Source organism: Poecilia reticulata, linkage group LG15 (genome assembly GCF_000633615.1).
Source record: "Poecilia reticulata strain Guanapo linkage group LG15, Guppy_female_1.0+MT, whole genome shotgun sequence".
NCBI lineage: Eukaryota > Metazoa > Chordata > Actinopteri > Cyprinodontiformes > Poeciliidae > Poecilia > Poecilia reticulata.
Genome location: NC_024345.1, coordinates 10,071,446 through 10,096,590, shown reverse-complemented (window position 1 = coordinate 10,096,590; position 25,145 = coordinate 10,071,446). Strand labels below are relative to the sequence as shown.

At 39.5% G+C, this 25,145-nt stretch overlaps 1 protein-coding gene across 1 annotated transcript in view; it reads left to right on the top strand.

Moving 5' to 3' along the window:
- Positions 1-210: 210 nt before the first annotated feature.
- Positions 211-25,145, top strand: part of arid5b (AT-rich interaction domain 5B) — a 107,947-nt gene continuing 83,012 nt past the window's right edge. The window contains exons 1-3 of the mRNA XM_008429163.2: positions 211-318; positions 641-895; positions 15,303-15,537. Coding sequence (XP_008427385.1) covers positions 298-318; positions 641-895; positions 15,303-15,537 — 511 coding nt within the window. The 5' untranslated portion in view covers positions 211-297. The remainder of the gene's footprint in view (positions 319-640; positions 896-15,302; positions 15,538-25,145) is intronic.

The window sequence follows — 25,145 nt, the reverse complement described above, 5'->3', positions numbered from 1 at the left end:
AATAATTAAAAAGTGTTCATCTATTATTAATTACGCTGAAATATTTTGAGGAAACATCTGTTAGTTTTTAAAATAAAGCCCTAAAAACCATTTATTCTGCCATATTGTTTCGTCGAATTAAATGAAAACACTAAACGCACATTTTTTAAACTAAAACAATTTTTTCGCACCACTTCCACGTTTAAAATATCACGGTTTACACTCCATATAGCTACGCCCCTTGCAGGACCTTCGACAATCCATTCAAGCCAGCAAGTTTGGAGAGCGTGTTGAGTTTAATCAATTCATAACGTCGAGATGGAGCCGAACTCACTGAAGGTAACGTTTGTTTTCATGCGTCGATTTATTCCAGTTCCTCTCTGCCTGATTTAATTAATCCACACCTTTCTGTAAGCGCGCGCGCGAGCCGCAAAACTTTCACGCGCTGAAATTAATGCATCTGTTTGAAATGTAGAACATGTAAAAATTGTTTAATTGTTGTAGTTGTGCGCAGAAAACAAGAGGTGTATGATGTTTACAAGTCGAGCGTGAAGAAGCGAGGGTTTCTCTTTTTTTTTTTTGTTTGTTTGTTTTTGTTTTAATTATTCATTCATTTCTTTACTTGACTTCAATCTTAATTTTTTTTTTTTTTTTTCCACAGTGGGTGGGCTCGTCTTGCGGTTTACATGGACCATATATATTCTATAAAGCCTTTAAATGTACCCGGGATGGCAAAGCGAGAATCCTCGCTCTCGGAGACTTTTTCTTCGTCAGATGCAAACCCGAGGATCCTATATGCATAGCGGAGCTCCAGCTTCTCTGGGAGGAAAGAACAAGCAAGCAACTTTTATCCAGCTCCAAACTTTATTTCCTACCCGAGGATACTCCCCAGGGACGATCCGTCGCTCACGGAGAGGTAGGAATGCCTGAATCGCTTTGTTTATTTCGAGGAATTTTACATATTCCGCCGCTTCTCTTTTGTTTACTGGCCGTGGATCTCTCTCAGAGGCATTCAGGAACCCATGCATTTATTATGACATTGATGTATCGATCGGCAGAAAAGAACTGGCCTACAGCGGAATTCGCTTTTTATAGTTGTAGACTTCAGCCTTGTTTGTCTATTGTGGTGTCAACATGCTGAATGTGCACTTGTCCAGCTGCGCTCAATAAGACTGCAGCCGCTGCGCTCCGTGGGGTTAATTGTGCCATGATAATAATAATAATAATAATAACAAAAAAAGAAAAGGAGGGGAGTAGGGTAAGGAGCAAAAAAAAAAAAAAAAAAAGCAACAATCTTTCGCCTGCTTGGGCTCTGTCATTTTCATTTCTGGTTAAAAGCGTGTCAGATATGCTGACATACGGAACGGAAATTGCGAAACGCGATAGTAATGAATGCATGATGGGATCAGATACAGCTCCGTACGATAGTTATTATTTTGTAATGCGGCTTGATGTTGAAAGAGGCAGTGCAAGTCATAAAAAAGGGTGCCAGAGGCGAGCCAAGCCAGTGCTGACACGTCCTAACTATATACTATCCTCGCTTTGCATAATTTTCCCCAGTGAACATTTCTGTCCTCAAACAATGATATTGTCAGCTCACATTTCTTGTAACCGCGCCTGCCTCGCTGTTCTTGGCACAGACATGCTTGGTTATGATTGACTATGTCCATATGTGGCGCTTGTGATCCTGTTACGCTGAATGGAATTACACTATAAAATGGGATTTTAAATATTAGCCATTAAAGCCATTCGAAATTAAAGCGAGCATGTTGATTTGTTAGCATTTAATCAATTTGAACAACTTAAGCTAGTTTATGTTGGTCACAAATCCTGCCTCGACATTTTTTATTTTAATACAGCTGAAGTGTCCGGTTCTGTAATCTTCAGTGGTTATGGGAGTTGTGTTGTGACAGATGATGTCTACTTGTTATGAACCGTCTTTAGACTTGTGGGTAAAAAGTTTTCACTGTTGGAGAAGCATTGGGTTCAGGTTTAGCTGGTCTACCTACACCAAACATGCAATTTTCTTAACCCCCAAGGCAGTTGTTGCCAAAGAACGGCGCTTCTTAGCTGTGTTTGCCAGGATAAATGGTCTAAAACAGCTTTTTAGAATAAATTGAAGAATTTTGTTACTATTTTTGTAATGTTTTATTCCTTATCCAGTTAATTTCTAAGTTTAGGGACTGCTAATGCTTACGTTAACAATGCTAGCTAGCTAAGCTATTACAGTAAATCTCAGTCAGTAATGAATGTCACATTAGCAATCTGTGTTTGCCAATAAATGGTCTGTAAGACAGCTTTTTAGAATAAATTGAAGAATTTTGTTGCTATTTTTGTAATGTTTTATTCCCTATCCAGTTAGGGAATAAACTAACTGGATAGTTTTTTCCAAGTTAGTTTATTCCCTGCTAATGCTTACATCAACAATGCTAGCTGACTAAACTATCTACAGTAAGGCAGTAATGAATATCACATTAGCATTAGCTGTGTTTGCCAGAAAAACATTTTACATGTCACACTCTTAGAAAAAAAATGTAAAAGTTTGTTTATAGTCCACTAATGTTTATGCCTTACTGATTTAGGATGGGGTTAGTGCAGAAGTCAAGCTTGCTAGCAAGCTGAGATTATTTACTCTGTCAGTTGTTATTAATGAATGCAGATGCGTGGTTGCTGCAAACAGATTGACTTTCAAACTTGTTTGATTAGATTCAAAAAGTTAAGACTAATGTCACTAATTTATTCACTGGTCTTTGAGCTGCTGAAATCCTGATTGATGTTCACCCAAAGAAAATGTATGCATGTTGCACCATTAGTTTTACTGGCGAATATCTAACAGCTTGTTTTATCAGTGTCCCAAATTAAGAGCTGTGAAACAAACAATATATGTGGTTTTTCTCTCTGATATAATGACAGCAACACTTTAATTGCTGCCTTCTTGCTTTTGATCACTCTGCGGCTGCGTGGAGATTACTCTCTGTTGCTGTTATATTGTTTATAGGGGACAAAGCCGTGTTTGTACTTGACTCTTCCGCTGATGGTTTACTTACATTCTTTCCTCTTGAGTAATAAGAGCAGCTATCACATTTCCCTTTCATGAGAAAGGTGGCTATTTCTGGCCAGCAGCTTAGACAAGCTATCATCCCTGTGAATTCTTCTTGTGAGCAGGGGTATCTCCTCTTTAAACCCCCCTGGTGTTAGCATTTAACAGACTACAATTATTTAGTAATTACTCTGAGTGCATGCATTGCCCTTCCTAAAGACCAGACTTGCACAAGACATGCCAGCTCCACCCCCTTTATTCCCACAGACTTATTTGCATTGCAAAATGCTCACATTCCAGCTCATTGACTGTAGCTGGAAAATATTACTTATTTAATAACACAGGGTCTGCACTGCCAAATGTAGTCACACATATTTGCCACATGTTGTAAAGCACATTGACATACAGCTCCAAAAAGTAAGTGAAGCTATTTTTCTGCATAGATTATTGATTTTACGCTGATAAAACAAACAGTTAGATTAAGGTAGCATAACTTAATTTGAGTAAATTGTAATTAATACATGTCAGGAGGATAAGATTAAGTTTTACTGCTGAAATCAGTTACTTAGTTTCAAACTGTTCTTTTTGGATTAAGTTAAACTTGTCCTTTAAATTTTATTAAAGAACTGGAATTGCAATGAATTTGCACTTCATCAACAGCATAAAGACATGTATTAAAATGTCCTTATTCAGAATAAACAGCTTTCTTACACATTTTAAGACCTGATACATTTACTAAATGCACGTAAATAGAAAAAATATAGGGCTTTTAGTTCACAATATGTTGCAAAATAATTTTATTAGTCTATGCAGTATTATCATCACAAATAACAGTTTGAAGTGCAGTATTGGTTGACTATTAGATCACCAATACAAGGAATGCACACGTAGCAGGCCAATAACATTTCCAGCCTGTCAGATGGAGTCTCTGTCTAGTAGAAACCCAAACCTGATCCAGATGACAGAGCCCAAGATATCAAATGTCACCGAATGTAGGAAGCCATCCAGTGACAGGCGACAAAGAGAGGAGTGAGGAAAGTGTGGATTTATTGCAACTGATAACCATTGCAAATCATTGCAAAACTTCACAATAATACTGAACTGCGATCATGTAACGCTCTAATATTATGCAGTTCTTTTGCAAAGGACTATCACAACAGAGTGCAGTCCTGTGCTTCGTCCATGTATTTCATGAAGTTGTCAAGATCACTCTGTCGTGAGAAATAAAAGTTAGTTTGTGATCGAGCCATAATATGTTGCAGAAACAGTAATAAAGTTTCAAATCTATTTAAACAAGATAACATGGAAGCATTTTTTCCTGGCAATTACAGTCAAGCTGTGCCACTTGTTAGAAGTGACTGACAAAGGTTAATGGTTAGCTTGTTAACACATTTGACAGTGGTACTAGCACTTCTGCTAAACTGGTTAAGAAATAAAACATTACAGAAATGGCATCAGACCTTTGAAATTGTAGTTTGAGAAAGTGAAATGCAAAGTGTTTTTTTGCATGACTAGCACAGCTGGGAGGTGTTAATTATTGGCAACAATCAGGAATTAGGACTTGGCAGAAAGTTAAACATAAACATAAAAAGTGTTACTAAACTACTGAAGGACATAGTAACAAACGTTTTAATATATTTGAATACAGTGCCATGTCAACCACGGCTAAGAAATGCCAAGATGTTTATTGCTGTTACATTTGAGAGTTTGACTATTCTTTGATTAAATTTCAACCGGGTCAATCAACAAACAGCAGAACGATGATGTTGTTTTTCTGCGCTGTTTCAGAATCGTAGTCTGCCTGTAGTTTTAGTAATAAAATCTTGTTCGGATCGGCACGTCTCTGGGTTATGGTTATTTACAATGCAGGCAATTTCCGGTAAGCTTTATAACGTTAGCAATTGGGTCAAATTTAAAACCTCAACAAAGTCCACGTCTCCATCCAGGAAGCAATCATGTCTCAAAAGCCAAGAGTCCAGACCCACTGTACCAAGAAAAGCATAGAACAATTGGCTGGTTTTTACCAACAAGCGGAAACATTATCCTTGACAAACACGCAAAGACGTGCCTCCTATTAGCAATGGCTGCCTCAGCATTATAATTATCGCTAAACTAGTTATGACTTATAATATTCAAGTCTATCCAGAACAAAGAGGCAGGTAATATTTTTTTCCTACAATTAGAGCAGAGGTGTGTTAATGGCCTGAGGGTTGGCAGTGTCTCGTCTCCTCTGCTTGGTTCGGCATGGGGCTGTGGTGGTTTGATATCAAGTGTGTACAACTAATGCTGACCCAATGCTGAACCAGAATTTTTTGCTAATTTGTAACAAATAACTTATTTGTTGGATTAAAAACATAATTTCAATGACTGGCATTTGTCACCCTGTGAAAGTTTTTTTTTTTTTTGTTGTGCACATTTGTCACAAGTTGTAAAGCAACTAAAGGAGACAAAATATCAGTTTGAATGGAAACAGCTTTCCTTCGTGGACGGTGAATTTTAGCGCACGCCACTTAAACACATCATTTTCCTTTTGAAGCTTCTAGAGATCAGACTCTGGGTTTGTATAATTTGGATGATGAAATGTTATAAGTGCTATGTAGCCCGGCCTCAATTAAAGGGCTCGTTTTTCTCTGAGCAAATCAAACTACTTACTGTATATTACACAGCAGTGGAAATCGCCCTGACAACTCGGAGTCAGTTTATGACCTTCACTGAGCCCATTCAGATTTTCGCTGACTTTGCCCCACAACACACTAATCTGCACTGCATGAGTCAGCTATACCGGAGCGGCGCTTGCAGATGCAATCCATAATCCAAAAACACAAACAGGAGGAGAAAAAAACAAACAAAAAACAAAACAAAACTGATGCCCAAAAATCAACACATTTATTTACGCTGTATGTTTTAAAAAGCAGATGTTAAATTCTGCACTTGGGTGGTGAAGGTAAACATTGCGAGAGGGATTGATTTCATAAAGCTCACATAAGCTGGTTTCTTTCAGATGAAATAGATTTGTGGCTCTGCAGCATCACTGAAAACTGTAAATCTGTAATTGACTGAAAATCAACAGCTTAATTTGTGCTTGTGAGTCATGCAGATATGAATGCGATAAGCTGCAGTTCTCAGGAAGTGTGTTGTTATCACAAGGTTTAGGTGCTAAATGATAACATATAGTCTCATGAGATAAAATGTCCAACCTGCTATAATTGTAGTTTGTACTGTATATTTATAGATCATGCTAGATTTTACATGAGCATTTTCACACAGTTTAGAACAGAGTCTGAAATGTGAAATGTAAACAGCTGGTTGTACTTTGCTTTCATCTAAAGCTTGAGGCCAATATCCCACAAATACAGAAAAACTTGTTTAAGCCTTTTATTAAACTTACTGGAAGTGGATTACTGATTCTTTTCTGCTTTGGAGCTCCAAAGTATGATGTAATTTCCTGATTATTTCTCAGGTATTTGTTTGCCTCTAGCCTCTCCTGCAGCTTGTTTGCAGTTTTTTTTCCCCCTCCTTTTTGCTGTGGTTTGCAGTGACGGGAGAAACCAACCCGTGACCTACTGTGCTTGTTTTTCTTCTGTCAAAAGGGTTGGAAGGTCAATTCCTTTTAAACGCAGCCAGGCTGTCTTTCTTCTTTCTTTTTTTTTTTATAAGAGCTTTGGACTGGAAATAAAAATAATGATTCGGGCGAGTGCATGCAAACTCCTGGCGCCTGTGTTTTGCTGATTAGATGATAAACACATCAGGAGTGAATTTATGAATCTATTTATACCGAGTTAATTATTAGCTCCATGTGCAGAGGAAAAAAAGCTTGATTTTTTATTTATTTTTTCACTGTATCCCAGCCTGACCGGCAATGTTTACCACCACCAGTTGAGGCCAGCTTGGTCTTTAACCAGGCTTTGTGTCGGGTTGCTCACCCATTATGACAAACCCTCTGTTGGGGCCCTTTTGCTCTATTTGCCTGCCTGCAAACTGCCACTGACTGAACAGTCACATGTGTTTTAAAGCTCACTGAGTGACACAATATTTCTTGTCACACCAAATGGCCCGCCTCCTCTCTCCCCTCCTGGCTGTAATACACTTTCTGTTTTTGGACAGAGCTGTTGTAGATAACAGCTCACCACACACAACACCCACTTATTGTACACTCCTCCTTCAGGCTCTCGTAATTGCTTATTCTTATCTTTTCACTGCATATCCTGCTTTTACTGCATATGCAGCATAATAGGAGGGCCGCTCTCGTAATGGGAATTCTGCATCTGCGGAGAATATTCCTGGATCATGTTATATTAATGTGCTATTATCATCACCTCTGATTTCATCTGACCTCTCCTCTCCTCTGTTCTGTCCCTGTAGCTGACAAGGCTTTGGCACACACACACACACGCACACATGCACACACACACACGCAGGCACCCCCCCCCCCACACACACACACACTGACAGGCAGGGGGACTGCAGCAGTAGGCCCGGTATTGATTGCTGTGGAAAACACTTTGGCATGCATCCAGAGCCATTTCTTCAGCACATGGCAGGAGTCCACGCATGTGTTCTGGTGCTCGCAAAGCCAGCTTGTAGGGGAAATTAGATTGTATTCATTTGCTGCTTCTTTGATTTTAGTTTTCTCCTAAGGGGAAAAAAAAAACAAGCAAATAATTTTGGGCATGTGGGACACTGTGGAGTTAAGCGTAAGTGGCTTTGATATGCAGCATTTTGATGGATAAGGTCGTTGTGCAGAACGGCTGGAGCGTAAATGTAGATTTTTACAGATCTTTTCTTTTTTTTTTTTTTTTACTATGTCCAGCCTGCGCATTAAAACAAATGTCCCCATTCACATAACAATGGCAGGAATTTTTGTGGAGTAGAACTTTTTCTTTCTTTCTTTTATACGCTGTGCAGCTCCTGCTGCAGAACAAGTCATTAACTCTGCACACTGCCCTCCAGTGAATTCTTCACCATTGCTGAAATAGCATGTAAATTATTACCAGCTATTTTGAATAGTGTAATTTAAAACCTTTTAAAATGTAATGGCAGAGACTTCAAAGGCAATGAAAAAGAGCTCCCACAAACATTAAGATTTTTTCTTTTTTGTTGTTTTTCTATTTTTCTTTCTTTCTTTTTTTTTTGCAGCCTAAGTAATAATATGTTTCCAGTGCTGCATGTTTGTCAACACACCCGAGACTTTTGGTGTTTCTTAGCTTGGTTTGTTCCACTTTGTCATTCGCTAACCACTTGAGCAGGCAAACATTTGCCTTGATGCATGACTCCAATGCCTCCGGCTACAGTGGATCATTATTATATCCACCGATGCAGCCACAGACGGGAAGCCCCTGCTCAGTAATCCAGTCGACATTTTTTAATTCCTCACTTGTGAACTCTTGGGCACGCAGCGCCTCTTTTCTCCGTCTTCATCGCATCCCGCTAAAATGGAAGCATATAAGGCTGCAGTGATTCAAGCGGGGCTGACACAGCTTTTTGCTGCGGTGTCACCTTACATGATGAATGCCTCACCCACTTTCAGGAGGGCTTTGAAAACTCCTCTTATCTCGCCGTTTCTTGCCGTCGCTAATGCTGCAGAAGAATGCTAAGTTCATATATCACCACGGCTTGTGTAACAGCAATCTCTTAATGGAATCGGTGAATAAAAGATGAGTTCGGCAGCACCCCCGTCGATATGCAGCAACTTTTATGCATACATGAATACGCTGCACAAATTAGGCAGTGCATAGCGGTGAAGAATCATCCTCACCTGCTTTAAACGGTGCACCTTGAACTCCTTGGAGTCTGAAAGCAGTCTCAACAAAATATACTGTGAGCCAATTGTCCCTGGCACACTTCCTGGAGCTTCTTTTTTAATTCCCATATAAGTTTGTTTTGGGACACTGCAGTCAAGGTCAGCCATGGGGAGGGGAGACAGATAATGAACTCATAATGTGTTTCATAGCCTCGTTTTCTCTTCCCTCCTTCCTTTGCTCTGCTTATCCTGCTCTGTCTACATTGTCCATGTCACCATGTCCATTACTCAATTACTAATCTCCTATGGCCTTAGGAATTCCTGTGCTGACCTCTCAGAGGCAGCAGCCTGAAACCTTCGCAGCATGTCAGGAGTCCTCTCTCTCTGTGTGTGTGTGTGTGTGCGTGTGTGTGTGTTTGTACCCAGAGTATAGAAAGACACCCACCCACTGAGCTTCAGCACCCCTCGACTCACTAAACTGAGTGTCTTGTCAGCTACGTTTGCTCAATATGAAATTTCAGATGTTTTTAATTGGATTGGCAGGTAGAAATGTTGCCACCAATTCACCAGGTCCGGTGAAAATGAAGTTCAGCATCATTGGGAAAAAATCTGTTCTGTTGAGAATATTGGATTAGTTGGACTGCATTTTAACTTGCGGCCAATATCGGTGCATGACAAGGCGCTTCCTCTTTCAAAGATGTCCTGGTTTTGTTTGAACACATCAGAGGAAGAAATTTGTCACTTGAGATAAAGATAACATCTGTGGTGATTATCTGACTGTATGTATATGAAAGACGGCCGAAACAAAAAAGTTAGAAGTGACAGAGAGCTTCAGTCTGCCCTTATGCATGATGGTTTTTCATATTGGTATCATATGGCTCTTCACCCAGGGTGACATTCTGTAAAAGGTTGGCGGATGGCAATAATTTGAGTTGTATTCCAAATTATTCTTGTGTTGTTTTTTTGATGCACAATTTGAGCAATGCAGGAAACATTTATCTGTGCAGAATGGCGGGATAATGATGCTGGATTTGTTATTATCTTACGGTGACAATTTATAGGTCTATGTTACTGTTTTTATAAGGGGTCTGGATTGCATTTGATATTCTGTAAATAACTTATCTGCTTAAACTAGAATTTCAGTACTCTACACGAAACATAGATTTTTCAAAAAAAGAAAAAAAAATCAGTTTTAAATCCATCAAATATTTATTCTGGCCAATAGAATATAAATAAGATAAAAAACAAGATAAGGCTCCTCGTGAATGCACTAATTTGTGCACAGCTCTGCTGAAAGATGTAGATTTTTTTTTGTGAGTGGAATTTCAACGACGTTGTTTTAGAGCTGGATCCAGCTTTACAGTAAAAGTCTGTCAGTTTCTACTTTCAGCCCTTTATACTCCACCAATCCACTCGGCGATGATTCTGCAGATCTCACATCGGCTGCAGTAACACTATGAAATATTGATAGAAGCACACGTGTACAGGATGTTACATTTAGCTGCTTATGTTGCATTTTAACTCAACCATAAAGGCAGCAGTTAATCAGTGCATCTGTTTATTTCTGTACCTGGGGCAAAATGACTCCAACACAATAATAACATATTCAGGATCTGGAGTGCACAAATCCCGTTGGTTTATTTGCACAGTTAGGGTTACTGAATTGGCACCCTTGTGTTTGGTGTGTTGCTGATGTGTTGTGTCACCCCTTGGCTGCGAGGTTGCAGTCCTCTGACCTATATTATCAAATGGCCCCGCTGGCTGTGTGTAACGGACGCCACTTTGCTGAACTATCAGCTGCCTAACTGGAAATGACAGCGCAGTGTGGACGGGCGGCATTTACAGAGGGGCATGGCCCAGAGTTTCCAAGCCGCATCTTTGAAGCTCAAAACCCAAGTAGTGAGTCGCGGACCCCCTGCGGTGCACGCCGAAATGCCGCTGGAGTGATTCATCTTGGATAAATTACAGGATGTCTAGAGCAGAGACGTTTAGTCATCTGATAGATTCAGGAGAATCAGAGGGATTTCCTTCAAGTTGTTGGTTATTATTTTCAACATTTTTTAGTCTTTACTAGTTTATTTTCTCCTATTAACCAGATACCCAAGAGAAAAAACAAAACAACAAAACAAAACATGTTTCTTTAAACTGGAGCTCGGATTATAATGTTGGGACAGATGCTGGGAAATTTTCACTCAAACATTGAGTCAGAAACTGTGATGCAGTTTGTTGTGTCATAGAAGAGACTTAGAAGCAGCATAATTATTCTTCACCGAGTGCCGTTTTGAAGTAAACAGCCGAATGACTCACTGAGCATTTTAAGTACAACAGAATAATACATATTTAGATGTGAAAATATGCTGCATAATAACATCGATGTCAATGAGTTGCGTTAATGATGCCGTTTAACGCCGGAGAACCAATTAGTTCACTTAAGCTAACATTAGCCGTCTATATGAGCTTGTTTGCACAGGCTAGTTCCAGCTCTGCTCTCTACATGTGAAGAGCTGTTCTCTGTGGACGGGTGATATTTCTTCTGTTTTATACAGAGAGATAGAATTTTAATAAAGTCGATTTTTCTGTCTTTCCAAACAGTTTATAGGGCTGCTTAGCCTGGGCGTACATCTGCAGCTGCAAATTTATAGGCATAGCATCCCCTGCCTCCCCCTCAAATGAGCAGCTGTTTCTGGGTTAGTAACCTAACTCCACTGTGCAGAGTTAAACCAATAACCCTAATATGTTGTGTTAAATCAGCCCAGGCATGATGAGTTTCACTGAGGACTCGGTTAACTAAATAACCCAAATTGTGCCACTTTTACCAAGCAGTTTCTTGTGTGTATTTTTTTTAAATGAACTACTAAAACAAACCTTTTAAGCATCTGAAAATACTTCACTGAAAGTCTTTGAAATGTAAATATTTGCAGTTCTCATCTCCCAGCCTCATTGTTTCCATATTTAAACCATTTTGATAGTGACAAGTTATTTTGGTTCTCTTTCGGACTTCAAACCAAAAAAAAAAAAAGATTGTGGCTATACAATAAAAATCATCTGGTCCGACTGCCACTTCGGTGTTTCTGTACGCATGGTGTTAACCTGGATTGGTGCAATAATGTTATTGTAATTCTTTCTCAATAACCGACTTGGCCGGCCTCGTTCTCAGAAACTGTGCAGAAAAATTTCTTAATTCTCCACTATTTACATATTTCTCAACCAAATCTCATGTCCGATGCAAACCACAAATCATTCATCATCTTCCTGTTCTCCAGCTCTCAGTCTGTAACCACTTTGAGTTTGGCTTGTAGCGTAAAAAAAATTTTTTTTAAAAAGAGAGAGATAGAGGGAGAGAGAAAGTAGTCTAAGAAAATAAGGAATTGTTTTATGGTAGCTGATTTTTTTTTTTTTTCGGTGCTGCAGCTTACTTCATAGACTGATTATATTGGAGACTGTGTTGACAGCTGCTGAATTGTGCTCACCTGTTGTGTTTTTTGCTCTCAAACCACACAAGTCCCCAAACAGGATCTGTTGACGCGCTCGCAAATCATCGCATCTTTCAGCGGATTAATATAAAAGCAGTCGCCTTTTTTTTTTTTCTTTCTTTGTTTTGTTTTTTCTTCAGGGTTTAATGTTGCGTCTCACTCTATTATCTCTGCTTTAAATAGACTCCGCTGAAACATTTGGTTTCTTAATGCGCAGTCAACCGATTGCATCAAAGAACAGTGGATAAATTCTGTGGAGAAACAGAGCAATGTGGCTTTTTTGGCTGCAGGCTGAAGGCTATTTACCGTTGTTCTGCTTTATTCACATGGCCTGCTTTTTTCTCTTTTTGTGCGGCAGTCAGTTTTTCAATGCACGGAAAGCCGGTTACAACCACCCGCCACCACTTGACAGCTGAAGACAGCTCATTATAAGACGACCAAAAACCCATGTTTGATGTTTTTACTTAGTGAGGGAGGCACAGCTATATCAAGCTATCCCTCGCAGGCTTTTTGCTTTATAAGGAAATACTGTCTCCAACTGTTTGGGATTTGATATGCCTGTAGTTGGAGATGATGTGAGAACTGAATATGGGTAATTGTATAGACGGAGCACTCAGAGAGAATATGAAACGCTGAGAAGACATGTGTTTGTTTTTAGAATGTTGTTGGGGAGAGAGAGAGAGAGAAAAAAACAGGAACACTGAAATATTTCAATCAAAACAAAGAACAAAAGCAGAAAAATAATGCTGATCCTAACATTTTAAGACTAAAATGAAGGATTTACAGCGGAGTTGTTCTTTTTGATTACAGAAGACTGCTTGATTGCAGCTTTATTGAGTGCACACCCTCTACTTACGCACATAAATATAACATAATGAATGTTATTTTAATGTCAGCCGTACACGAGTTGTTTGAGGGGAAATGCACAAAGCCAGACAGATGCCTGGTAAATTGGAGATAACCAAGGTAAACATCAGAGACCTGCTCTGTGTTTCAGCCTTTTCAGACATCTGTCCTCCAGATTTTCCCGTTTCTGTAATAGCCATCTTGCAGCAAAACCTCTCCATTCTGTTGGTAACAAGCACTTCAGCCATTAGCTCTTCAAATGGAAACACATTTAAGAGTCTTTGCTGCCTCCCCACTCCGCTGGTCTTGAAGTTGTTTGAGTTTGAGAGTTATTAAAAAGAGCTGAATCAACCTCAGGAAAAAAAAAAGAAAGAAAAAAGGAGGTTAAACCCACACAGTGGAGAGAGAGTAAATCTTATTTAGTAAGCTAACTGAACTGACTGAAGTACTGTGCTTAAAGTCATTTCTCCATGCCAGACTGACACATTTATGTCTATTTGAAATTCTACCTTGCATCACAGACGCCGTGAACACACAATATTGCCGTGTATTCATTCCTTAATAAGTTTGCTTTTCACCTGCTTCTCCAAACTCCGAAGGCGTAACCGAAGAGCGCTCGCGTCTCGAACATCAGGAGCCCAACTTCCTAAATGCTAATCAGAAAGTCTCAAAACAGCGGCGTCCTCATTGACATTGATTTAACTCCCCGACATAAATCCAATTCAGCAATCATCCACATCATCCATATTCATGCCGCTGTAATTTACTTACGTTAATGTGCATCCCACAGCCAGCCGCGGTGCCGCTCGGTGCTCATGCTAATTTAGTTGATGAATAACGACGGTCCGTTTGTCGTCTTTCATTTACCGACGATGTTCTGATTTCATACCCGGTTTTTACCAAACTTCTGACCCTAATTATTTCCGCCTTACAGTCTGCGGCTGAATCACTGCAGCTAAATGTTATATCATGCAGTAATAAGTAATTCTAATCACATCCTCAAACATGTGGTTAATCTTTAAAACGCATCACTGTAAACAACAGTCTCAATAATTTCATCAGCCGGGATGAGGGATGCTAAAATGTATATTTTAATTGGGAAATGCTTCATAATATTCTGACTTGAATCATTATATTTTAATATTTTGTCTAAAAACGTTGCTGTGTATCAATCAACATGCATAGTTAAGTTAACCAAACCAAACCAACTTTATTTATAAAGCACTTTAAAACAACCGCAGCTGATACAAAATGCTGTACATTAAAACACAACATAAAAAAAAAAAAAAAAAAAACCTTACAGTTTAAAAACAAACACATACAATTTAAAACTAGATCCCGCTGGTCTTTAAAGCCAAGTAAAATAAATAGGTTTTAAGACAAGCTTTAAAAGTGGACAGTGAAGGGGCCTCTCTGACCTGCAACGACAAGTCATTCCATAATTTAGGGCCAATGACAGAGAAAGCCCTGTCCCCTCTGAGTTTCTTTCTGGATCTTGGTACCTCCAACAGCAGCTTATCTGCTGACCTGACAGACCGATAGGGCATGTAGGGATGAAGAAGTTAATTATATTGTTTAAATATTAATATTTATTCCAGTAGCTCAAACGCACACTGAAACATGTCCTGGATCCCAAAGTTCATCTGATCAAACCACATGGTGACAGCTAATATCAAAGTTTAATGTGGAGAACGTAGCATATTGACGTTTGTGATAGTAGGACAGAAACAACTTCTTCTTGCATTTCTCCTAAACAGTTGTTTGATATGTAGCTTCAAATGTCATAATGGAGAATTTTGCGCCTTCTTCTAACTGAACACAGTGACAGGTTTGTCCTTTTCTGTGTTTGTCACTACTTCCAATGTTTTTACATTTTTATTTATTGCTCTGACTGTAGATAGGGACAACCCAACCGCAGGTCAGGAGCTATTTTTTTTATTATTTTTTTATAGCTGCTTCCTTAAACAGCATGTTCTCCCGTCTTTCCCATTTTAAAGCAGAACCAAGAGGAATGATGTTTTAGATGTTATGTTGAATAAGGAAGTGATGGATTATTTTTGGAGTGAAATGATGACACTGCAATTAGAGATGGATTTATTTTAAGTAGGAGGGTTTTTTTGCATATATTTATCATTTGCTAACTCTCATTATCCCCTTTAGGATAAACTGCATCATAATTTAAGCTGCTACTGATCTAACAGCCCAACTCATGATTCTTTTCCAGCACGAGGTAATCGCCGTGTCCGAGAAGGTGATCGTGCGACTCCAGGACCTGGTGAAGTGGACGGTACCAGACTTCTCGGGATGGAGCAACTGTCTGAAGGTGGAGCCGCTCAAACCCTCGGTGCTCCGCGAGCTGGGGACCAACGGGCGGCGCGAGGCCCTCCACCGCTACAGGGAGAGCACGCTGACCAGCGGCCTCAACTTCAAGGACGTCCAGAGGGAGCGGGCGCAGCTAGGTGAGCGTTTCCCGGGTCTCCTCCGGCCCAGACGACATGTGCTGCACTGCTCCCATCGCCCCCTTCTCGTCATGTCGCATGTTTATGTATTTGCTTTCGTTGCTCGCCATAAATCACATCGTGTTTATTGTTCCTTGCTTGGTTTAACAAGTGTTGTCTTGAGTGGAGTAATTTATCAGCTTGTAGCTGTTTCTGGTATAATGAGCTAAGAGTTGCGCTAATAGCCGCAGGCTGGAGGTAAATGTTGCCAGTTTGCCAACATATCATAATCACATGGAGCGCAACTGCTGTGTTTTCTGACTGGGAAACATAGAAGCTGTACTTCCAAAGTAGTCACATCAAACTCCAGCTTATTGCACCTCTGATGCCATCAGTTTAGGTGTGATAATTATCTGTGCCGCGCAGCAGATTAGAGGATCGCTGGTGTGTGTGTGCGCATCTGAATGGTTGTCTGGTGTATTCATCCCGTACGCCGTGCCGTTAAGTGCCTGTTAACGCTTCATTCTTGACTCTTGGGCTCTCGCTGTAGTTTTTAGCCATGAATCAGTCGCACAATAACGCAGAAGATGACTCATTCAATGCAAATAGGAAACTCTGGCATTAGAGTCTAATAATTCAGAAGGAACATTATGTTCTCTTTGAAGCTGTTTGCCACTCTCTCTCTCACATGGCTGTGATGTAACGCCGTATGCTCAGTGAGATGGTGTAACATAACTTATCAAACGTCCTAAAAATACCTTCTTGATTATGCTGCCTTTTGTCAGGTCGAAGAGATTTTACCCCTAAAGATTCAAATGCAGGGTTATTATTTCTGCTTCCCGGCCCTGTGATAAATCATTGTTTAAGGCTTATAAATGTTTGACTTGTTCTGCACAAAATGTGGATTAATTGATGACTTGTGTAACTTTTCCTGCTCCACTAAGAGAAGCAGCTGTGTGTTTGTGTCTGACGCTGTATTGCCCTTGATTACTCAATGCTGCATGAAGCTCATACGCAAAAAGGACAAGATGATCAATAATGAATGCTTTGTTGTTATTCCAGTAATCAATGCGACGTGAATTTGCTTGGGTGTGTGTGTGTCTATAATTGCATGCTCACATAAATAGATTTGTCAGCTTGCCTTTTTAAGCGGTATTATGTTCCATATCTTGGCGTTCTCTAAATGTGCGGCTAGATTTTATAGATTCTAACCATTGTCGGTGCAATAACCTGATGATAACGCTATTGTTGCTGCGAATATGTGTGTGCATGTGCGTGTGTGTGCCTATGTTGCTAATGAGCAGTGCTGCCGCTAATGACTCCATCAGGCTGTTTCTAAATGCACTTGTCACTCCGATGGGACACTCTGCCAGAAAATCTGCCCACTCAGCAGAACGGGCTTGGATTCTGGCAGGGGCACTAGAGACACACGCACACGCGCGCACGCACATATACACACCGTTTGATAGGAACAGATGCACACATGTGATGCGCAGACAATCAGTGATGTGCGCTCGTTTGTTTGTTTGCTCGCTGCGTCTTTGGCGCGCATCGCTTGTTGACAGTGTAACAATATGAGGGGAGTGTTGGAGAGTTTTTGGGAAGCGGATCACTTATTCATCGTGGCAAACGAGCGCTGCTCCGTGCGCTGTGTTTTGCATAGAAAATATGAAATATGCCACTGCAACGCTGCCGACTTCTGAGTTGAAATATTCATGCTGCAGCAGGAGCAGATCAGATAGAAACGTAGCCTTAAAGCATCTTGTTGCTGAATGTCTAATTCTGTGTAATGCGTTGGCTCATTCTCTAAACTGATTTTTATGTTAGATCTGTACTCTCCCCGTCTCCCTCTGTCTCCTCCTCTCTCTCTCTTTCTGTTTCTTCTTGCTTTAGCCTGAAGTGACTCCATTCTTTGAGTGATGCATTTGCTGATTGTTATTCTTGGGCTGATGTGTAGCTATGTAAGAAGAATTGGATTGTTCCCCATAACAGGATACTGCAGCAAAACCACAATCTGCACAGAAAACCATTGTGTGCTAAAGAGCAATAAAGTGTGCCATTGTTATTGAGGGGGAACCGTGTTTTGTTATTTCTTCTTCCAAGTGTGTCGTAAGTTTTCCTGGCTTTTTGCCATTGTTATTGAAATGCATTCTTGTGCATTTGTTTTAAACATTTTTAAATATAAAAGCCAAATGTGCTTAAAAAGCGCTGGAGGACATTTCTTTTGTTCTTCAGAACATGGAGGCATAATAAAGGAGCAGAGTACTGCTCTGTGTGTGTTGTCTCTGGAAATGAATGGCTGTTTAAAATATTTAATTAGAGCGACCTTCGCCGCGAGTTCTGCACCATTCACAGCTCCCCGAAGCCTTTAAGGTGGAAATAGTCGGTGTCGTAACTCAAATTACAGCTCTGGATGCAGGAACGGTTTCAGTGATGTAGCTGAAATAATATTCACTTCCTAAAAGGACAGACTGACAAATTTGTTTCCAACACTAGTAAAGGAGTTGGTGAAAGTTTTAAGGTAAATTCCTTTTTTTTTTTTTTTCAGAAAAACCTCACCTTGATTCTGAGAACAGTTGTTTTTAAATGCTATTTTAAGAAAGAAATATGCGTTCTCAAACTGCACAATCTATTTAAAATAAACATATTTTCTTAAGTGACCTTTGATATGTCGATCAAAGTTTCTGTCAGCTGCTTAGTTAGGAGAAATTGCAGTAAACGGCATCTTTTAAAATTTTTTGAGGTTTACACCATCACAAACGTAAACCTATAAAGTTCACCAAACTTTAACTGGAACTGTTTTGGTCTCCACGTGTGTTTGGCGTGAAGGATCCACACTGCTAAGTGTGGATTAGCATTATGTCACATATTGGGACTCTTTATTAAGACTAACTCTGTTAGTAAGTGGATTACATCATAAACTTTTTGACATATCAGGAGATTTTAAAGTGATGTCTCTTGTTTTAGCGGTGCAATGATCTAAACAGAAACTTCTGTGCTGAGCTGAAGCGACAATAGAGTAGCAGTTTGACTCGGGACAGTCTACAGCAATGGATCAAGTTTCTCAGCTTCCAACTCAAAAAAAAAAAAACAAACAGTTGGAGCGATTCTGTGACCGTGACAGTCGGTTGAGTCAACGATCATTTCAACAGAGCTGAATAGCCTGAGCAACAACTAATATGTTGATATGATCTATTTGTTTTTACTGCTGTTTTTATCTCTTCTAAAATGCATTATAAATAGCGGTGTTAACTGACATGGCAAAAATAAAAACGCTACAAATTGATTTTGTTTCATGTATTTGAGATTGAAGTTTAAACAAATAAGAATATTTTGAATCAAAATTCTACTCAAATAGAAGAAAGATGCATCCCCATTAAATCCTTTTAGTTGAAATGTAATAATCCCGCTTTAGTCTGACTAGGATTCATTAACTGTAATCTAACACATGAGATAGAAAACCAGCATTTCTATCAATATTCAGGTTCTGGTAGTTCAGCAGATAAATTAAGATACACTTGATTTCATTATATTCTAATTGAATGAACTTCATAAGCGTCTGGCAAATTCCAGCCCGAGAACTCAAAGACGACTTCGTTCCGCAGGAGCACTGAGTGTGCTGTATTGTATTTTGCACTCCTTGCGTAATCTGTAATGTGATTCACTTAATCAGGTAATGCAAACTGTCCGCTCAGTTTATCTTGTCCTGTTCTGAGCTTCAGAGCTTCTTTTTACAGCTCAATCCACCAGGGATGGTTTGCCAGGGAAGTTTACATTCTGCCCCTCTATGTCTCCCCAGAGGACTGGCCTGATTCTCTTCTTTTTTTTTTTTTTTTTTTTTTTTTCATTGCTGCCTGCTGAAATTGGTTTTTGGTTGTGTACTGCAAGGCTGAGCGTTTGAGAGCTGGATCTTCTGATACACTTGGTGTCGGTGTGTGCTGGCAGAAATACAGCTGATGAAATTAAATAAATAACACAAAAGATGGCTGGCCCTCTAAAAATGTCTCAGTGATTTATTTCCCCCCACCCCCACCCAGTCGTCTTGTTTTTTCGGTTCAAATCTTTATTGTGCAAACCAGTGAACCCATTGTGAACTTGATATGATCATAAAAGGTCGTAGCTTTTGACTCCTCTGTTCAGCAACATCGATGGTGTTGACTTCTGCCCTCACCTGAGGTGTCGTTTGTAGCTGGCTCATCGCTCAGCGCTGCAAGAATCAGGGCTTTCTGAGAAAATACTGACACAGTAAAATGCATCTGTGTAGAGAGCAAAAAGAGCAAAAAAAAAGAATGTGTTTTATACTGGTGCCTGTAAAATATAGCAATAAAACTGTAAAGTTATCTGACGTAGTGATATCTATTGGAAAGTGGGAATTCAGACAACGTATAAGAGGATTTATTATTATTATTATTATTATTATTATTATTATTATTATTATTATTATTATTATTATTATTATTATTATTATTATTATTATTATTATTATTATTCACTTTTACAAAAAAAATTTAACAGATGTTTCATGATTTACTTACTGAGTATTTTCAGAGACAAACATCAAGACATTTCCAGTAATCATAGCACAAGTAAGAGTTTCCAGTTAATAAAACATGCATGTTTTTTCAAATCCAACCAGAAAATCCCAAAAAGACCAAAAAAGCACAAATAAACCTCTCCAAAAGTCTTGAATGAGCTTTGATTCTAAATCTTCTTCTGGCTCAGCTTTTCCTTCCACACAATTTCCCATCAAAGGGCATCAATAAGAGTGAACTTCTTTAGCAAATAATCTTTGTGGTTTTCCCTCACTGAGGTAAACGGCGAATGGCCTACACTTTGATAGCGCTTTGTCAAGCCCAGAGGACTCCGAAGCCCTTCATGACACACACACTCACAGATGTTGTGAAATATTTCAGCAGTTGTCTGACAGCAGTCAAGTCAGCAGTCTTCCCCATGACTGTGTGCGTCATAACGTGTCCATTTTCAGTTGATTTGAACCAATATTCCAAGTTTCTAAGAAGCCATAATATTCAGAATGAACACAAGCAAACATTTATTTAAGGCGCCTCGCCGTTCGATGAGTCCGTTCATTTTACATGAACAGTTGAAAGTAACTTTTTGACGGTAATTTAGTCTGTCGAGATGCGCCTGTTAGCACCTGCGCAGGGCTGGCATGCGGGTCAGGTAGCCAGAGGCAGCACATATAAAAATAACACAGGATTTATTATATCCTGGTCTCTCCAGTATTATCCACTGTTGTATTTTGGGTATGTTTCAGTGTGGCACGTATTGAGGATGATAATCCACTTGTTATCAAAGTTCCACTTGTTATCGTCTTTATGCTTTGCATCGGGAGTCAGTCATTTAAGCTTAAGTTCAGACCCGTGTTTAGTGCATTTGATCCTGCCTCCGCTCGTCGATTGCATTGAGCGAGCTTGAAGCCACAACAGGCCACTGAGGCGAAGGGGGCTGCCTCTCTCCAGATTCCTCCCAGCCTCGCTCACTTAGGAAGAAAACCACAGTATTTTCCTCTCTGATGCAACATCTGATCTGGATGCCAGACTGGCCCCGCGTTGATATCCAGACAATATTTCACTCGGAACATTTCAATTTGATGTGGCAGGTAGATCCTAGTCCCTCCTCCGAGGCTGTTCTGAGCGCCGTAGAGCTGTTTATGTGGGCAGAAAGTTGCGATAAGAAAAACTAGAGAGCTGGCACCTTTTTTGTTTTTTTCCTGGTTGTCTTGTCCTGGTGACGCTACACAGAACGATATTCAGGACGCTTGAAGCCACCGTCACATGTGAGGCTGCTGTTTTGTTTGTTTCCTGCTGCAATGTGAGAAGGAGCCGAGGGCTTTCTTGGAATAGACGTTGAGATAACGCGCGCTTTGGTGTTGCGAGAGCAAAGCCATGTTGTGACTCCGACAAAGAGAAAAAAACCACATTTTTTTTGCAAATCCACTTCCCCTGTACTCCTCCATGCAGAGTGTGGAGCAGATTGTATTGTTTGCACTTGTTCGCTTTCCGCCTCTTTAGACATATTTGCTTCTCCTTCTGCTTTTTCTTTCCTTCCCTGCAGAACTAATTCAAGAAACTGTCCAAAATCCCCTTTGAAGTAATTTAATGGAGTGTTTGTATTGATTATGTGCCTCTCTCGCCCCTCCCCTCTCTTCCCTGGCATGCTTTTTATTTATTTATTTATACTTTTTTTTTTTATCCCAGTTTTGAAGTTTATGGCTTCTTCATTATGCTCAGACCTGTAGGAGAGAGAATCACAGGCTGTTTTTCCTCACTGATGCGCTCATATCATTAATTCCCCTCTGACTGTGGCCTGGCCGGAAGCCAGCGAATTCTAAATCTGTAAGCAGTAAATTGTGTGCCGGGGTGGAAAAATCTATTAGATGTTTGAGCATGCCTCGAATTTGAATAGAAGAGAGAAAGACACAGAGTGAAAGAGAAAGAGAGCGAGAGAGAGAGAAAGAAAGACCACCCCATATCCTGTTACGCTGAATGCTGTAATCAAATTTGACTTTTTCGGATTGCTGTATTCATCAATTATTTATGTTATTTTATTTCTGGAATGTCACATAATGTTTTTTTTTTTGTTTTTTTTTGCAGCAGACAGAGGTGGGATGGTGGTTAAACAATAAGAAATGCCTCAGAGGAAATAAAGAGCTCCGACTCTCCATTAGGGAGGGCTGAAACAACAGTTGTGTCTCTCTTCTCTCCATTAGTCAGGTCTGAAGCAACAGAGATGCTATTGATGTGACCTCTGCCAGGCATTTTAAACAGGCAGTGAGGTGCCTCCACACGACTGACTCATCTGCCTTTTTAAGCAAATTCATATATTTTTAATGGTTCTACTTAGAAAAAGCTAAAAAAAAATAAAATAAACACACACAGGGATTAGAAAAGCAGAATAGGAATGTGCTTTATTGTCTCAGCTGGGAAATTTATGTTAATACTGAAACGTTCATATTCACATAAAGGTAAACAAAAAAATAAGAATAAGAGATGCACTGTATTTACAGAATGCAAAAATATAACAAATATTCACAGATATTTACATAAAAACAATGACATCCTTCAAAGGAAGAACTTGAAAAACCGTGCAAATAACTGGAGCAATTATGAGGTTTTATCGGAGTTGATTTAACAACATTCGCCTTCTTTCCCTTAAACAAATTGCCTGTCTGTTCCAGTTAGTCTGACTCATACTTAAATCTTAGCAAACCAGGAGGTTTTTCTTTTTTTTCGACTCATTTCTATTTCTGTCTTTTTGGGAAGCCGTTCTCAGTGCTGAGTGTTTTGTACATCTCCCTTGATATGTTTCTTCCTGCAATGCAGCTCCTCGCAGATAGATATGAATGATTCTGTCTTAGTCAGTAAGCACTCGAGACATCACAGATTGTACAGTTAATAACTCTGCATATTTTATGAGATTGCCAGTCCATCTGCTTTGTGAATCCATTTTAACTGCGGCATTAAGCCGCTTTTTGTTTCTTTCCCTTTTCGCTACTGGCTGTAGCGAGCCTCCGATCAGATAAGTCAGGGCTGCAGAGGGTGCAAATGTAACGCAGGTGTTTACAAAGTCAATATGCGGCTAGTTTTTTATCGATTTGATGCTGCTGGAGGATGTATTTTAAAATGTGCCGCAGTGCAACTACCTCGAGAGTCAGAAGGAGATTCAGGGAACAATGTTACTTCTGCCGTAGCTGTGTTACTGCTGCAAGTCAGAGAGTCTCTGGATTTCCTGAGAAACTTGGCAAACTACTGCTATTGATATAATTAGCTGCTAAGAATGCAGTACATTTCATGCCTTCAAACGCTGCAGCGACTCTTTCATTCAGGGGTTTTACAGAACAGTGTTTAGCTGTTGATGTAATGGGATACAAACAAACAGATGCTGTGGATGAAGTCCAAAGAATTTACAAATCACCGCAGCTCTCACCACTTCTTACGCGCGGGGCGGCCATGTTGGATTTTTACACCCTGGAGCAGATTTTCCAAGTCCAAATCTAAAGTGATGGAAATTACATTTTTGTCAAAAGATAATAATGATAATAATAAAAAAAAAACAATGCAGAAGAATCAATTTGATTGAAAATACACAGAGAAATCAGTTTTATTCTAGCTATGCTAGCCTTGCTAAATACTAGATTAGCATGCTAATGGTGTCAAAAGTCAGTTTTGTAATAATTTTATCTTTGTTTTAAAATAATAGGAAATTCTTTGGTGTGACATCACCTCTGCTGCTAACACTAATTAATAATATTAATAATTAATGACCACACACAGCAGGAAGGTTAGGAATATATATTTTTAAAAATCTTGGATCATTTCTACTTTGCAGAGAAATCTTTCTACGCCTTTGGCAACAAATAGGAAACAAAACATGTCAACTGATGCTTCATCTTAGCACAACTCAGGGAAAACACGTTTAAAATAATCAAAATGATAAAAAGTCTACAAGAAAATAAGTGCACAGATCATATGTTTCTAGCTTTTATGACTCCTTTGTAATTCTGTTTACATTGAAAGCCATTTTGTTGCTTTTATATAACTAAATTATTTACCTTGATACTGAACAATATTAGCACAGACGCGTCTATTTCTGGTTAAATTAGATAAGCATGATTTACATTATTGAGTTATGCCTTGGAGACGCCAGTGAACTTGTATCTAATTGAATCTTCATGTCAATGATAGAAAGATTTTCCTACGAAGGCTTCTCTGTTTCGCTTTTCTTTGCATTATGTTTGGATGTAATAATTGAAAGGCACGTTAATTCGTTAAAAATTCACCGCACCGCCCAACTGATCCAGTCCTGTCTTCCTGCATTAGACTGCACTCAAACTAAAAACCAAACTGTTCATGTACACAGTAATAAACCATAAATTAAACGCATTTATTTTTCCTACACCGGTTCATATTTGTGCCATGATATATAGGTTATCTCTCCAACATTTACACCATTTCGCTCCTAATCAGTAAATAATATCAGCGTTCAGACAGAGAGGCAGCCTGTCAGCTGTAGTAAACACAATAAATGGAGAAATTTTAACCTGGGATTGTTTCCCAGCACAGAGGTACTGCATTTTTCCCACATTGAGAGGTAATTGTAATGGAGGCTTTGATAGATTCCAGACCTTTTGGTGTGTTTCTGTGCAAGTTTCCCCCGTGTGTTTATATCTGCACGCTCACACACACACTTACTTGGATCCATAACTGCTCTTAATGTGTTTGATGAAGCCAAAGACGTACAAATGATGTAATTTGTATTTAGAAGACATCTTGGTGCAGTTGCTTTAATGCATTTAGGTTTTCTTTGATCCATCGACTGCCAGAGGAGTTGGACAGAGAGTCCTCGGTGCAAACAATAGATCATTGATGCTCCTCCGTGCTCTCTCTCTCTCAACCTGTCAGTCTGTTTCCTTGTTATGTGGTGGCCTGAGGAGCACTTGGTAAAATGAGAAGCATTCAGTCTGATTTTTCTCTTTCTCTCTCTCTATCTCTCTGATTTTCCTGTAACTAAGTGAAAGCAGTTGTTTCTTTCAGTGTGTCAGACAGGATTATTTAAATTTAACAACGGCTCAGCCACAGGTTCATATCGTTCAGGTATAAATAGAAATA